Below are 17,507 nucleotides of genomic sequence, written 5' to 3' on the forward strand. Positions count from 1 at the left end.
CTTGTTGTCTCTCCTTCCCTCTCCCCTCCCATCTCCTCTTGTCTCTCCTTCCCTCTCCTGTCCTCTACTCCCTCCCCTCTCCTCTCCTGTCCTCTCTCCTCCCCTCCCCTGTCCTCTCTCCTCCCCTCCCCTGTCCTCCCTTTTCCCCTCTACTCTCCTGTCCTCTCTCCTCCCCTCTCCTGTCCTCTCTCATCCCCTCCCCCCTCCTGTCTTCTCTCCTCCCCTCTCTTGTCCTCTCTCCTCCCCTATCCCATCCTCTCCCCTCTCCTGTCCTTTCTCCTCTCTCCTCCCCTCCCTCTACCCCTCTCCCGTTCTCTCTCCTCCCCTCTCATGTACTCTCTCCTCTCCTCCCCTCTGCTGTCCTCTGTCCTCCCCTCTCGTATCTCCTACCCTCTCCTGTCCTCTCCTACCCTCTCCCCTCTCCTGTCCTCTCTCATCCCCTCTCCCCTCTCCCCTCTCCTTTCGTCTCTCCTCGCCTCCCCTCCCATCATAGTATTCCATTGTCCTTGATATCTTCTTTCCATAGTTGCGATATCCTGATGAAATCTCTCGCCATGCTCCTCACTGACAGCCCCCAAGTTTTCGGGGTAAAAATCTAGGTGAGAATGCAAGAAATGTATCTTCAAGGACATACGACAACCAAGTTTCCTGAAGTTCTCAATAAGCTTTGCCACTATTTGTTTATAATTAGGGTCCTTGTGATTTCCTAGGAATCCACAAACTACATCACGAAATGAACACCAAGCTTCTCTTTCAACTTTTGTCATCGCTCTTTCCAGTTTCTCCAACTTCAACATTTTGTTTACCTGGGGTCCAACAAATATACCACCCTTGAGCTTAGCCTCAGATAGCTTGGGAAACATGAGACAAATTTCTTGGAAAGTTTCGCCTCCAAAATCCAAAGCCTTCACAAACTGTTTAATTAACCCTAGCTTGATATGAAGTGGGGGTAATAAAACTTTTTTCGAATCTACTAGAGGCTGTCTAAGAACATTTAACATTCCTGGCTGCAGTTCAACTCTTGGGGGCCAATGAACTTTATTATAATGATCATCATCAGCCCTGCTGTCCCATAAACAAAGAAAACAGGAATACTTTGTGTATCCCCCTTGTAAGCCAAGCAAAAAGGCTAGCATCTTGAAATCACCACAAACATCCCATTTGAATTCAGCATAATTGATTTTTTCAAGAAGCTGTTTGACATTATGATAGTTTTCTTTCTTCTGTACTGAGTGTGCAAGAGGCAAAGATGGGTTTTTATTTCCATTGTGGAGCAATACTGCTTTGAGACTTCGTGTTGAGCTATCTATGAACAGTCGCCATTCTGCAGGATCATGTTCGAGTCCAAGGGCTGTAAACAAACCAGTAGCATCCTTACAATAACACATATCATCACTAAAGTCATAGTAAATTTCAAATTCTTCATGTCGTTTCCGGTACACAGATGTCCTGCAGTCTTCTCCTAGTAGATTCCATTCTTTCATCCTTGATGTAAGAAGCTCAGCTCCTGACTTAGTAAGACCTAAGTCTCTGATTAAGTCATCTAGCTCACTCTGACTTGGAAAGTGAGGCTCCGAAGTCGTTCTTGGTGCGAAATCTTCGTCTCCCATTTCATGGCTGCTGCTACCTGCTGACCCTTCAGATGAAATTTCCATTGCATCTTCCATCTGGAAAGAAAGAAATAACTAAATATAGCAACTTCAACAAAGACGAATAGCATTAGTATTCCATATATCTTTAAGGAAAGTACCGTATTTTTCGGACTATAGCCCGCACCGTTATATGACCCGCACCCCCTTACACCTTAGTGAAAATCCACACAAGACCCGCACCGCTGTATGACCCGCAGTCATATGGCGTGCACGGCAGTGTAGATCCAACGATGTATACTACCCATGCATGGGTGGCCACAGGCACAGCTCACAGCGGTTGTTGTTACGGCCGGCCGTTGACGTGGTGATCAAAGTAATTTCAAAGCTGAGGCTTTTTCTAAATTTTCTGTTTAATCAATGCTTATGTGATTTATAAAAAAAAAAAAAAAAGATATATGTTTTCCAATATTAGCAGGTTTCTTGGTGATATCTTGCTTTTCAGGATTCATCACAATTTGGTTTCTGAAGCTGCCACTAGATGTAGTGGTAGCTTCGATGAAAGAGGGGTGATCTCGAAAGTGTGCAACTGATCTTACGATGCCTTTGGGATGGGTCGAAGACGCGGCATTGCGATTCATGATCATGATACTAGTATTCCTCCAGTCCTATTTATTTCTGATTGTGATGAAGATGAAGAATAACCAACAAATTACATTTCAATATATTTTATTGCACTTATATATATATATTACAAAGAACCTTAATAAATTTGTGTAAATAATGCCATAAAACCCTGTTTGATTGTTTACCGGTAATTAACCCCTTCCATACGGTGCCGCACACATAGGCGTCATGGACTTAGATCTCGGTGGCAGCAGCCAATGCCAGCCGTACGACGTGTCGTAATAATACTCGCATCATAAAATATAGTCACCGCTTATATTGATCGTTCTCTCTTCACCCGTGAATTCTGATAACCATAGAAAATGCGATTACAAAAGAATTAGAAAGAATGTCATTATGGAGGGGCGACTACAATATATATAATCAAGACGCCGATATGGCAGCCTCGCGAATACACTCGCTCCCCATGACGCCTACGTGTGCGGCACCGTATGGAAGGGGTTAATCAATTGGTTTATAAATGCCATACAAACACTGGTAATTAATTTCAAAACCAAACAATTTCCAATGGTTAGTTTTCAATAGAATAGAACAATAATAGAGCACATTACTGAACTGTTATGAACAGTGAATGGAGCACATCGTTATTAGAAAAAAAAACAGTGATCACAGACAACAGTCAAATGTTTGTGAAGGCGTATCATCGCTCACGAAGCCATCGAATTCCTCATCCTCTGTATCGTCATGGAAGAGGTTGTGGTATAAATCGGCCAATTCTGATGCAGTGACCTCATCCGTTTCCATTTCGATTTCGGATTCGTCCGATTCCTTTTCCGAGTCGTACCATGCATCGAACATTGCAGGATGGCACATTTCTGATTTATGGAAACCATTCTGAATAGTCGATTCTTTAATTTTCTTCCATGCTTGAACGACCCACATGTAATGCACAAATTTAGCATTAAGGAATCAGGTACAGTTTGTAATTTGTAATTGCGAAAATGGCCGCCCGCTTGTTTTTGTTTGATCGCGACACACGATGTTGGTGTTGGTACCGGTCACTTGTATTGTGTTCATGCTGTTTAGTTAAGCCTGTTTTATTTGTGATAATGCCTTTATTAATAACAAGAGCATGTAAAGCAGGTAAGACAAATCCTACCTTCTCTTAGTCGTTTGTCTCGATCGTACGCGCTGTATTATGACTTTAATCAACTTTCATACGACGAATCCGAGAGGGCACCCAGCTAAACTAATCGTTCATTTTTTTATTTTTTTTGACTGCGTAAGAGGGCAATTTCTAACCAGAATCCACAGATGACCCGCACCTTTATATCACCTGCACCCCCGAAATTTGGCCCCTTTCCGAGGCAAAAAGCCGCGGGTCATACACCGAAAAATACGGTACTTATATTGAAGTTGATTAAAATTAAAGAGAGTATGATAAAAATAAACTTGCATTTTCTGGTGGTTGTGGTACTGGTAAGCTATCATCATGTGGGACAGGTGCTCTAGATGATGGGTTCTCAAAGTGGGGTCCGCGGCACTTTGACAGGGGGTCCGCAAAATTTAACGAATTTATCGGTGGATGCAGCCGATTTCCGTGACAGTCATCTGGCTCGGATGCATGTGGAAGATGACCTAAGAGTATGACTCTCATCCATCCATCCCAGGATAGAGAAGTTGTGCACTGGGAGGCAGGCCCATCCTTCACATTAATAATGTGAACAAAAGACATCTTATATTGGTGAGAAAGAGGGAGAGGGAATTTCTGGAAATGTTATTCAAGGGAATTTCATGGCTGTATTTGGATTACACCTTTGAATTATTGTCTTATGTTTTGATATTATCAGAATTGCCAATTAAAGATGGAGTTACACTTAATTCTCAGTTAAAGTATTTATTTACAGCTTTCCATGACTGTTGATATTACGAAACAGTGCGTACATTATATATATATATATATATATCCTGGGGGAACACATGTGAGGTGGTCCTCAGCTTGTTTTCTGTATTAAAAGTGGTCCTTGGTTGAAAAAAGTTTGAGAACCCCAGCTCTAGATGATGGTATGTCTGGATACTGCAGAGCTTGTCTTCCTTTCACTTCGTCACATCAATCATTCAAAAGTAGCAGTCGTCGTGATGGTTCTTCGGCTCTCTCCATATTCTAGGAATGGCAAAAGGCATTGCCCTTCCTGTACCTCTCAGCCATCCTTCTAGAGTAGATTGGCAGCTTCCATATATCACATGAGGTGCCCATGGCTTGTCCTGGTCACCCATGGTAAGGTTAGGGCTGGTTAGGTTAGGTTTGTTTGGTCAGGTTGGTAAGGTTAGGGCTGGTTAGGTTAGTCCATGGCTAGTTGGGCTGCGACCAATTGTCTTAGACCCACTCAATATTTTTATGATTAGCTCAGTGATTCTTAACCTTGGGGGGGGTAACTGTACCCCCAGGGGCTACAAAACCTTAATCCCTGGGTACGAGACATGATGGCCAGTGCATGGCACATATTTGCCATGAGAAAGCATAATGTGCATTCATTGGATCCTACTAGTTGACAAATTTAATTTGAAATAAAAAAAAAATTACCCATGTTCAGTAATTGATGTTCAGCAAGGTTTGTATCACTAATCCTTTTCATATGTTTGCATTGTATTTATATTGGATGGGGGTACGAGAAAATTTTCCGAGATATTCGAGGGGTACGGCCACTGGATTAGAGAGGCTAATCGCTTCCCAGAAAAAGACGAACGCTCGTCATTCGACCTCTGCCATCCTCCTGTTCTGCTGCTCATTCTTGGATATTTCCTCCAACTCCGCCTCTTCGGTACAATGTTGTCGAGATGGAAGCATTGGTTATTGCTGAAAATTTACTTGCCATCTTTCACTTCCTCAACTTTCGAATGTACTGTACGTATATTAATGGATTTTTTTTTTTTAAGCATGTGAAACGTGCATCAGAACTTCACTTCAACTTCTTCAAAGGTACCTTAGTTATATTAATGGATACATATACCAAGGCTTTTTCCCCCTTACAAGGGAGGTAGCCAAAAAGGGAAAGGCATAAAATCATTCCCACCCATTCCATCCCTGAATACACTCCACACCCCTCCACCCTCCCTCTCATCTTAGCACCTGGATGACGGGTCATCCCTGCACCTTGTCCACTGCCCTGGGTCAGAAGCAGTGTCGCAAGACACAGCACGTCCACAGCAAGGCCGTTTCATTAAATCGGCGACCCCCCTATGGATACATACATATATATATTTATTATTTATTGTTTTTGGGGGGAGGGAGGGGGGGACATGAAACTTGCATCAGAATTTTGTTTCCTCAGCTTCTTTGAGTGTACTGTACTTGTATTAACGGATCAATTGATTTCCCTTTTTTTTTTTATTCCGGGCGTGAAATGTCCATCAGAATTTCACTTCCTCAGATCTTCGAATGTACTGTACTTGTATTAATGGATTGATTGATTTCACTATTATTTTGTAATCTATATTTTATTTAATTTATTAATACATTTATTTTTATTTATATATTTATTTACGTATTTATTTTTTATTCTGGGTGTGAAATGTGCATCAAAGAATTGCACGAGGTCCCAGTCCCCACCGCCATTCCAGGAGAGAAGCAGAAGAAGCAGCAGTTGGTCAAGGAAGCGGAAATCTTTGAGAAATGGAAGGTAGGAAGTAGGCCAGTTGTCTGTCCACAGGAGGCTGCTACAGAAGGAATTCTCCCCCTTCTCTCCTCTCTCTCTGCCTCTCTCCCTCCTCCTTTTCCTCCCCCTCCCTGCTCTCTTTGCCTTGCTTCCTCCTCCACCTCCCTGTCTCTGCCTCACTCTATCCTCCTCCTCCTTCTTTTGTTCCTCCTTTTCCACCTCCCTATCTCTCCCTCCTCCCCTCTTCTTCCTTTGCCTCCTCCTCTTCCTCCGCTCCCGTTCTTTCTCTGTTCCTTCCTCTTCCTCCTCCACCCCTTCTCTCTCTCTCTCCCTTTCCTACCCTCTCCTCCCATCTCCTCTTGTTGTCTCTCCTCCCTCCCATCTCCTCTTGTCTCTCCTCCCCTCTTCTCTTGTCCCTCTCCCTCTTCCCGTCTCCTGTCCTCTCTCCTCCCCTCCCCTCCCCTCCCTCTTCCCTTCTCCTGGCCTCTCCTCTCTCTTGTCCTATCTCCTCCCCTCTCCCCTCTCCCATCCTTCTCTCCTACCCCTCCCGTCCTTCTCTCCTTCCCCCTCCCGAGACGGGAGGAGGGGAGAGACACGAGAGAAGAGGAAAGAAGGAGAGAGGATGGGAGAGGAGAAAATTTCTCCTCCCCGCTCCCCACTCCTGTCCCTTCTCCTCTCGTCTCCTCCCGAGACACGAGAGGAGAGGGGAGGGAGAAAATTTCTCTTCCCCTCCCTCTCCTGCCCTCCCCTCCCCTCTCCCGTCCTCTCTCCTACCCTCCCCTTTTCTGTCCTCTCGTCTCCTCCCAAGACGGGAGGAGGGAGAGGAGAGGGGAGGGGGAGGAGAAAATTTCTCCTTCCCCGTCCTCTCTCTCCCTCTGTCCTCCCGTCTCGGGAGGAGACATGAGAGGTGAGGGGGAGGAAAGAGGAGATAGGACGGGTGAGGGAATGGGGAAGAGAAATTTTCTCCTCCCCCTCCCCTCCCACTCCTGTCCTCTCTCCTACCCTCCCCCTTCTGTCCTTCTCTCCTCCCTCCTCCCGAGACGGGAGGGGGGGGAGAGACACGAGAAGAGAGGACAGGGGAGGGGGAGGAGAAAATTTCACTTCCCCCTCCTCCCCCTCTCCTCTTGTCTCCTCCCAGGGGAGAGACACGAGAGGAGGAGAGGTGAGGGGGAGGAGAAAATTTCCCTCCCCTCCCCTCTCCCGTCCTCACGAGAGAAGGGACAGAAGAGGGGAGGGGGGAGGAGAGAAGGACAGGAGTCGAGAGAGGATAGGAGAGAGAAATTTTCTCCTCCCCCCTTCCCTCTCCCGTCTTCTCTTCCTTCCCTCTGCCGTCTTCTCTTCTCCTCCTCCCCTCTCCCGTCCTCTCTCCTCGTGTCTCCTCCTCCCGTCTCGGGAGACGAGAGGAGAAGGGACAGAAAAGGGGAGGAGAGAGGACAGGAGTGGGGAGAGGGGATGAGAGTGGAGAGGGTAGGAGAGGAGAGACAAGAAGAGAGGGGGCAGGGGAGGCGTCTCTCTCCTACCCTCCTCTCTCTACTCTTCTGTACCCTCTCCTCATGAGAGGAGAGAGGACGAGGAGGGAACCTCCCCTCTTCTGTCCTCTCTCCTCGCCTCCCCTTCTGTCCTCTCTCCTACCCTCCCCTCTCCTCTTGTCTCCCTCCTCTCGAGACGGGAGGAGGAGAGAGACACGAGAGGAGAGGAAAGAAGGAGAGGGGAGGGGGAGGAGAGAGGACGGGAGAGGGGAGAGGGAGGAGAGAGAGGGGAGGGGGGAGGAGAGAAGAGGGGAGAAAATTTCTCCTCCCCCTTCCCTTTCCCATCCTTCTCTCCTCCCCTCTCCCCTCTGCTGAGAGGAGAGAGTAGGAGCAGAGTAGAGAGAAGAGGAGAGGAGAGCACAAAGGAACACAGAGAGAAGGGGGAGAGGAGAGGAGAAGTGAGAGAAGGGGGAGAGGAGAGGAGAAGTGAGAGAAGGGAGAGGAGAAGAGAAGTTAGAGAAGGGGGAGAGGAGAAGAGAGAGAAGGGGGAGAGGAGAAGAGAGAGAAGGGGGAGAGGAGAAGAGAGAGAAGGGGGAGAGGAGAAGAGAGAGAAGGGGGAGAGGAGAAGAGAGAGAAGGGGGAGAGGAGAAGAGAGACGAGAGGAGAGGGAAATGGAGGAAAGGGGAGGATTTTAAAGGGGAAAGGCGAGAGAGGGAGGGGAAGAAGAAGCAGAGATACAAAAACGAATACAGACCTGTTCAGCCGCCCTCCGGTTCTCTGTGTCCAGGTCCTGATGCAACTGGTCCGCCTGGACATCAACCATAAGATACCGCAGGACCTCCCTGCCTTCCTTCCAGCAGCCCTGTGACGGCAGTGCTGAAGTTGCTGAACACCATCGCCAACCTCTCGACTGAAACTTCCACCAGCTCCTTGGGAGAAGAAACGAATGTAAGGATCACCCGACTCGTGTCACTGAACAAATATGCGTACGATTTGTGTCACTGAACAAATACTCGTACGGGGTCCAATGACGAGTGCCTGCCAGCAGGGGGCCCCAGACGGAGAATCGTCACCCATTTTCCAATTCCGCCAACATCCCCACTCTCATCTGGAGATCGTCAACCCTTTGATCTCCAGACCAGGCCTGAGGTCTCCCGTATCAATTTCGCCTGGATTTCCCTTTTCCTACTACTACTACGACCCAGTCATCTGTCGATCCATCCTTCCCGTTGCCCCTTGTCTCTCTTGCATGTCAAAGGGCCGTGAAGAAATACACTTTTCCATATACATACCAAAGGCTTTTTCCCCCTTACAAGGGAGGTAGCCCAAAAATCAAAGGCATAAAATCCACTCCCACCCATTCCATCCCCAACATACTCCACTCCCATCCATCCCCCTCCCTCCCTCTTTTCTTGGCTCCTCCTGGATGATGGGTCATCCCTGCATCTCGCCCACTACCCTGGGTCAGAAGCAACGTAGCAAGACGCACCATATTCACAGCAATTGCCACTTCACTTAATCGGTGACCCGCCCCTCCTCTACCTAGCCTCAAATTCATGTACATTTCCACCTTAATCTATACCCTCAATTTCCAATTATCATATTTAGATTTGAACTCATGTCTTGTGTGAGCTTGGGCCGTATCACTTCTGAAGCCATTCCACGTACTTAACAACTGCCTTCACTTCATCCTTCCTTATTTCTCCCCCATTTTCCTCACTCATCACAGTCATTTTCTTAGCACTTCCCACTGCAACTATCTTTCCCTCCCCATCCTCCTTCACATTTAGCAACTCCCTAAAATACTCTGCCCATCTTCCCCTTACTGCCTTCTCTTCCATTATCATCTCTCCATCTACACCTTTTACCTTTTCTTCTCTACTTGATTCGCCTCCTCTTCCTCTCTTAACTTCTTTCTTTCCAAAACATCTTTTTATTACTTTCAAAATTTTCTGTCATACTCATATCCCATTTCACATCTGCTCTCCTCTTTGCCTCCTTTACCTTTTGCTTTACTTCTCTTTTCTTTTCTTTTTACCTCTCGTATGACTCTCTCGGCAAATTTTCCCATTTTCTCCTGGTACTTTTTCAACACAAAAATTAAAAAATTCATGAGTCTCCATTTCAACTTACTTAACTTGGAAATTTGTACCATACTTATAAAATTCAGACTTTTATTGTGTATGGACAGCAAATTTGATGGACATTTGACAATTTGGATTTTGGGGGGGAAAATGGACATCACTATGAACATCTGCCCTATTTAAACACCCAAAGGGTTAACTTATGCCTGTCATGCCCTTCATGCTAACCACTATGCCAGTGTGAAAATATGCAAATGTTTTGAAGATATATACATATTGTAAAATTTGATAATAAAACCTATGGCAAATTTACCTTAAGCATTCCTTGCTGCACGCCTTCTCCTCCTACATCCCTGAGTTGGTGGATACCTGGAACTGCTCCCATCTTATCCACGATTCCTGCAAGAAAATGGATTTATCTGAGATGAGATGTACATAATGAAAAAAAATATATATATATATACAAAAGTGACTGAAGGGCTGTCACATTCCATTTCATGTCAGAAATTTTGCCAGCTCCTTGAGGTATGTTTGAGTTTTCTTGGCAGCTTGCTCATAGACACTTCAACAGAAACAGTTACCATACAAATGCAAATAAAGCGAACATCAACATCAACATCCTAAGGTTTTACACCCCAACTCCAGTCACTAAATGGCCTGGCAAGTGACATAAATGCACACCACTCAATGTAGCTACACATAAAAACAGCAGATCAAAGAGAAGGCAAAATCCCAAACCTAAAGATATCAGATAGAGATACTATATCCAACCTGCCTGAGGCCTGACCACCATGGAATTGCCTAAACAGACAAGATAAAGTTGACACCATCCATCACCTTCAATAATGATTCCATGCCAGTGGACACAATTTTCCTAATCCTCTGTCTGCCCCCAATCTCTCCTCCAGGAGACATTTTGGTCCCAGTGCCTGGCCGTCGGCCAAAAACTCATAAATCAATCAATCCTCCACAGCTCCCAGGTAACCTGCTACAGGCACTGGGTGGGCCCGTAAGTCACTCAGGGAAGAAATACAATGTTGCCTAGGGATTGTTGTTGTTGTTCCCTAGACTGTCTGTCCGAGTGGTCCTGTCTCCCCAAGGAATGCCATGGCCGAAACGAAGTTTTCCCACAAATCCTTTATGGAGTGTATGTTGTGTTGTTTGCATGCATGATTGTGTATAATGCAGTCTTCCATGACACATTGAATAGTATGGGTTGAAGTGTTACATCCTGGGCATTTGTCCACAATGCAGTCATCCAGTCTCTTCTGGTGGTAGCTTAGAAGGGCTGGGTGGTGGCCACATTGCAGTCTGGCCAGGTGGACTCTGTCCTTTCGTGGGAGAGAGGATTCTGTGGGATGGATATCAGGGGGTCTGGCATGCAGCAATGTGTTGTCTTTTAGAGTGTTAATGGAGCAGTGAGTGATGTGATTATGAGTATGTTTCTGGAGGCTGGTATTTGGTGGTTTTGGAGGAAGAGAATATTTGTGTGATATAGGTATTTGGGTGTTTTCTTTATGTGTCTTGGTGTGTTTGTGCTGGCTGCAGCAAGTGTCTGTGTGCCTCTCGTGTCAAGGTGATCTTTCACTTTGAGGACTTTTGTTTCAGTGTAGATGGTCTGTAGGTGTTGTATATGTACAGCCTGTAATTGTTTTTAATGCTTTGTTTTGTACGGTCTGAAGGGTGTTGAGGTGTGTCTCACTGAGATTAGGTGCCCATGCTGGATTGTTAGTGTGGGGCATTGTAGGATGAGGTGATGTCTTCTATGTGATGGTTGCATCTAAGACAGTTTGATTCTGTGGCCAGGCCTACTTTGAGTTGATACTGTTTTAATGATGTATGGTGTCCTCAATGTAAGCATGCCAGTGTCATTCTTATTTCTTTTGGGAGGGATTTTCACTGTGGCTAGCATCGGTGGTGGGGGTGGGGGGTTGTGGAGTACTGAGTTTGGTGATCTATCTTGAAGAACTTTTTAGTAATCTGAGGAAGAATATATTTTTGTGAGGGTATATTGTGTGGTATGGGAGGTAGGTTGTTCTACATGTTTAACCCTAGATTGGTGGAGGTGGCGCGCGCTGGCGATTCCCGTGACCACTGTATCCAAAAAGATACACAGAATAAAAAATTAAAATAAAATATATGCGTGTGTTTTTTGTCCATTTAAAGTTACTATAATATAAATATAGGGTTCGTAGAGTCCTGCTAATACAAAATTAACGTAATTCCAAAATAAAAAATGACAACTATGAACAATTGAAAAAAACTTTGACAGAAAATCAAAGGATTGAGATTACGTGTTCCTGAGCCTAATATAAGAGGAACTTGGTAAAAAAAACATTATAACAATGACCTACATATGTCCATTCATCTCATACAAAACCTTTAAAACCTCAATTGTACAAAAAAAACTTCGTCATGACTAAATGAATATGGGTGATTTTGGAAATGAATTTTTATGTGTAATGTGTAAAAATAATGCATGTACTTATTTTTCTTTTATGAAATTGTGTTTCTATGTGAAACATATATTCTTTGTATGAAATTGCACTTACATAGAGACGGAAGTGGAGTGTGAGAGGGGGAGGGGGGGGATTGGTGCGTAGGCCTATGCACTGAGGGAGAGGAGGTAACCGGATGTGGAATTTAGAGGGGGAGGGGAAGACAGGATGTAATGACAGCACTCAAATCCCTATGAGGACCTTCTAAGCATTCAATAAATGTCTCTGGCGACGCAAAAAATATAAATAGGTGATATTGCGAGCACTGTGCCACCTTGGCCCTCTGTCCTAGAACCCTCATTTAGTCACGATGGTTATATTATTACTTTCATTTATTGTCACCGACGTATTATCACAACCATGTTGAAACTCATGAGAGTTTACATGCTGTGCTAACTCATCTTCAGTGTAGTATATAGTACGTTTCATTTTTGGTTTCGACAACCTAAAATGAAATTGAAAAAACTATATAATGACAATTCCTTCTCTATTATAGAGTTGTGTATACAATTATAGTATTTTTTTCTACCTATACAATACAAAATTTTTGTTTCTAAGCTACCATGTGAAGATATATAATGATTTGACTTTTCCCATCTGACGTCCACAAGCGTAGCATATCCGGTAGGAACTGGACCAATCGGATACACACTACCTTATAGGGGCTATATTATGTATCCAGATGGGGTAAAAACACCCTTAAAAGAAAAAATATAATAATTACTGATAACTCAAACAATAAAAGTTACCACATAGGCATTATTGTGGACAAAAAAGCCCGCGAAAATTTAAGCGCGAAAAGTGTGTATCCAATTGGCCCCGCTCCACCAATCTAGGGTTAAGGAGGAAGATTTTCCAGCTGGTACTGCTTGTGGATAGTTTTAGATATTTGGGTGCCAGTGTGGCATGTTAAGATTATAAATAAATATACGCATATTTGTGATATGTATTATGGAGAGAACAGGGTAATGAAATAAAAAAAATATTGGAGTAAATTTTTTTTCGAGACATACAAATGTTGATGACACAAAGTGAATCGGTTTTGAATAAGCGAATTGGCAACACTGAAAACGGGAAACGAGTTAGTTATGAACGAGCGATGATTGGAAGCTGAAAGAGACAGTGTGAACTTGGAATATTATGAAAAATTTAAAGAAAAATACAAGACCTGGCCAGGCAGAAGTTTATGAAGAAGCAAGCTAAGGTATACATGAATTTACAAAGCAGTAATTGAGCAGATTTGCCAGTAAGTGTAATTTAGCACTTTGGTAACAGACTGTAGTTGCTGGCAAACTTTTGCAATAATGGCGTTGTTGGAAATAAAGGACCCACTTAAATTAGTAGACAAAAAATATTATGAACAGTGGAAGAAGGATATTGTTATTTGGCAGAAGAAAAGCAAAAAGAAGATGAAGAAAAGCAAGCTCTTGCTGTGTATTTGACAAATTTGACATTGACTGGCAAAGCCAGAGAAGTGAGTAGTGAAATTGAAATAGGTAAATTAGCCAGTAAAGATGGAATGAAGGAACTAATGAATAGATTGAATTAAGTGTTTTCATTGAATAAAAACAGACAAGCTTTTATTGCTTATTCAGAGTTTGAGATGTTTAAGCACCCAATTGAAATGAGTATTCCTAAGTACTTGGTGGAGTTTGAAAGAAGACTTTTCAAGTTAATAGAGTATGAAATGGAATTGCCTGACCAAGTTCTGGCATTTCGACTACTGAAAAGTTGTGATCTTTCTGATATTCAATTTCAATTGGCAATGTCCACAACAGCAACAGTTACTTTTAGTGAAATGAGAAATATGTTGCAAAGGATGTTTGGTGATGGTATTATGGATCACAGTTTGAGTGGAAATATTTCGAATGGAGTTGAAAAGTGTGAACCTGTTAAAATTAAGTGAACCTGTGTTGCAAGCTAGTGGAAACCGATTTGACACTCGTCCCCGAGGATTTAGGCCAAGGTACGGAAGCAGGTGGACCAATAGTCTTGGAAAATGGCCTAGAGGACAAGGTGGTGGTTCATCGAAATGCTTTCGATGTGGATCAACAGATCATTGGATTAGAAACTGCACTGAAAAGGGAGAAAGGCCTAGTCTTAGCAGTGGTGTAATGGAAGCAATAGATGAGGGTGATAATGATTATAAAGAAGTACAATTAACATTATTAGCTGATGACAATGCTGAGAGGCAGGAGGAATTGCTAATGGAGTCTCTGGGTGCTATTGTTTTAGATTCAGGATGTACAACGACAGTTTGAGGAGAAGATTGGCTACATTCTTACATTGAGACATTATCTCCATACGATAGTGAAAGTATAACAAGAAAGGCATCTAACATTACTTTTCGACTTTGTGATGGGAGACAGATTATATCCCAAGGTAGTGTTCTTATTCCATGCTATATACAGGGATAAAAGGTCATGATCTGTACTGAAGTGGTAGATTGCCGTATACCACTACTTATGAGTAGATCAGCAATGAAATGTGGAGGAATGATCTTGAGCTTTGAAACTGATACAATGTAAATGTTCGGTCGGGAAAGTGAGCTGGGAATAACTTCAACTGGACATTGTTTTCTGGATTGTGAAGGCACCAAATACAAAGGCTAGAATTAGTGCTATTTACAGGGCAAGCAAATCAGATACCAAAGAAGGTGCTTAAGCTACACAGACAATTTGCACATTCCACTGCTGATAAATTGATAAGGTTGATTAAAGAGGCTGGCATGCTGGATGAAGCAAACAAAAGATACAGAAAGTCAGTGAAATTTAAGAAAACCCCGGCATGCCCAGTAGTAAGTCTTCCTGCCGGTAGAAAGTTTAATAGAGCAGAGCTTCTACAAATGTTCAACCTGTCTTAAACATACATATTCTATATTGGTGAAAAGAATCGAGACTGCGAAGGTTGAGTGAGCTGAATTTCCAGAGCTGGGCGCATTCCTCGATGCGTTCCACTTCAGTTTGGCCATGGTGAACACCACCTAACTATTAAACCTTGAGAGACAGGTTCATACTGAAATAAAAGTCCGGTAGGCCACATACTATACCAAAGAAAGTTTTGTAGGCCACATACTATACCAGCACCTATATTGCTTCAATAGTTTGGGAGTGCTAACCGCGGCCCAACTAAAGCAGAACACACCGGGGGGAATACACCCAGCTCTGGTATCTATTATCTTAGATAACCTATTACCCAGTCTAGCTTAACTTATTTTTGGAATCTGTGCCCCAAGATTACCCTATGAGGGGGAGTGGGTGAGGGTGTATGTGTGAAAAATAATTACACGCAGCCTGAAGGGATTTCTCTCCGTCTTCTCCATTTTTGCATGAGAGGACAGAGGGGGGGGGTTGCAAATTTAATGAAGCGGCCTTGTTTTGGATGTGCTGTGTCTTGTGACACTGCTTCTGACCCAAGGCAGGGGGCGAGATAAAGGGATGACCCGTCATCCAGGAGGAGCCAAGATAAAATGGAGGGAGGGGGGTGGATGGGAGTGGAGATGGAATGGGTGGGAGTAGTTTTAATGTTTTTCTTTTTGGCTACCTCCCTTGTAAGGGGGGAAGACCCTTTGGTGTATGTGTTTATTAATAAAATTTGTGTTGATTAGGAAAGAGGAATTTTATCTAAACCAAGGACCTTACCTTTTCCAGCTGTTTTTGCTAAATATTCCACAAATTTTCTGAAAATAACAGGTTCATCTAGCACTGCAAGGGTAGATCATGATTCGTCTCAATTCAGGTTAGCGTCATTCCAATTTTTCGCCGCAGTTGAGAGGAAAAAGCAGGAATTGTGAATGAAGAACCACCCTCATGGGCATACTAATTCTGAAAAAAAAAATATATATATATATATGTATAAGATTTTCCAGCATATACCAGTACTCTTATGTTTAAGGACAATGTCATGCACAGGGTGTTGCATATGGCTGGGACAATATATGTAGGGGGGGGGGGCAGCAATTCTAGTCTGGACATGGGCATGCCCACAAGGCTGACAAAATAATTATACAAAAAGGTCAAAGGAGCCCTTAATTTATTACCATAATATACAAATTTTGCATTAGAATCAACAGAATATGAAACCTTTTTCCATTATCCTTTCTACAATAGGGACATTAGATACAATTTCTAAAATCTATTTAATTATTTCGCAAGCCACTAGCTAAAACAGCCTATAAGGGATGGCAGAAATGGGAAGTGGTGATGGGGGAGGGGGGGTTCATCACTGAGAACTTTGCCCTGGTTTAACGTCACAAACTCCCTTCTATCAGAAGGCAAGGACAGCGAATAATAATGATATGGTTTAATGTCACAAACTCCCCCTTATTGGGAGGCTAAGTTGGTGCCCCTCACAGAGGGCTTTGTAGTGTGGACTTTAATGAATCGTGCCCTTGGTTCAACTTCGCTGGTGGCAGGATTCGAACCGCCATCCCCTTGACTTTTGCCGCAAGTAATGACGCCCTGACCCGCTTAGCCAGCAAGCTTCCATTAATAATAATGATGATGATGATAATAATAATAATAATGGTGATAATATTAAAGATATAAAAAATACTAATACTAATAGCAATAATAAGAGTAATTAATTAAACAAAAAATCAAACTAGTAATTTTGTACAATTATGAACTTTATGACAAACAAGCCAACAAATATTGATAATAATAATGATAGTAATATCAAACGTACTAAAAATAATACATACATACTTACATATACCAACGCTTTTTCCCCCTTACAAGGGAGGTAGGCATAAAATAATTCCCACCCATTTCATCCCCAAATACACTCCACTCCCCTCCACCCTCCCTCTTATCTTAGCACCTTCTGGATGATGGGTCATCCCTGCACCTTGTACACTGCCCTGGGTCAGAAGCAGTGTCGCAAGACACAGCACATCCACAGCAAGGCCGCTTCATTAAATCGGCGACCCCCCCTCTCCGTCCCCCCATGCATAAAAGGAGAAGACGGGGAGAAATCCCCTCGGGCTGCGTCAAACCCTGCTCACACACCCCACCCCATCCCCTCACCCACTCCATCCCATGCATCACAACATCATTAATATATACAACCACTCTCCACTCACCCCTGTCCTCCGTCCCTCCCCTCTTCCCCAGAGCCCCCTTCACCCCATCCACCCAACCCATCCCAGGGTAGTAATAATAATAGTGATGATAATAATAATTAAATAAATGAATGAAAATGAAACGAGTAATTTCGTACAACTACGAACTTTATGACAAAGAAGCCAACAAAGTTGCATTTAAATTCCCCCCCCAACTCACCTTTGACTGGTTGACTACAAATGAAAGGATACTTGAGTGTGCATGCAATGTCCCTGCTTTCGTAGTTGGGCATCTTCCAAAGAACCATACACATCTTCTGTTCCTTCTTGACTGGGTAGCCGGCGGACCACAAACGATTCTCCACTGATGAGCGATCCAACCACAACCAGAGGTGGTGAGTACCGGAGAAAGTGTTGCTTGCACCCACCCACATAGAACGTGAATCTGAAAAGTTTACCAGATAAACTAATGAATTTTCAAGTAATAGAGACTAGGACTGTATTACCTGATCTAAAGAAAAA

General features: G+C 43.6%; 1 protein-coding gene across 1 annotated transcript; it reads right to left on the bottom strand.

The window, feature by feature from the left end:
* Nucleotides 1-433: 433 nt before the first annotated feature.
* On the bottom strand, nucleotides 434-17,431 carry LOC143030248 (uncharacterized). The gene is made up of 5 exons (XM_076193406.1): nucleotides 17,206-17,431; nucleotides 15,565-15,747; nucleotides 9,739-9,824; nucleotides 477-1,667; nucleotides 434-442 (listed from the first exon to the last, which is right to left on the bottom strand). The coding sequence occupies exons 3-5, from the start codon at nucleotides 9,808-9,810 to the stop codon at nucleotides 434-436; spliced, it is 1,272 nt and encodes a 423-aa protein (XP_076049521.1). The 5' UTR covers nucleotides 9,811-9,824; nucleotides 15,565-15,747; nucleotides 17,206-17,431.
* Between the last annotated feature and the right edge of the window lie 76 nt (nucleotides 17,432-17,507).

The sequence above is a fragment of the Oratosquilla oratoria genome, chromosome 12, assembly GCF_046742065.1.
Source record: "Oratosquilla oratoria isolate Oo_2021 chromosome 12, ASM4674206v1, whole genome shotgun sequence".
Classification (NCBI taxonomy): domain Eukaryota; kingdom Metazoa; phylum Arthropoda; class Malacostraca; order Stomatopoda; family Squillidae; genus Oratosquilla; species Oratosquilla oratoria.

Bases quoted from the DNA above. Each gene is read 5' to 3' on its own strand.
- LOC143030248 (XM_076193406.1), bottom strand. From the start codon at position 9,810: ATGGGAGCAGTTCCAGGTATCCACCAACTCAGGGATGTAGGAGGAGAA. The intron at 1,668-9,738 runs GTAAATTTGCCA...CTTTCTTTCCAG, and splicing joins TGCAGCAAGGAATGCTTAAG to ATGGAAGATGCAATGGAAAT.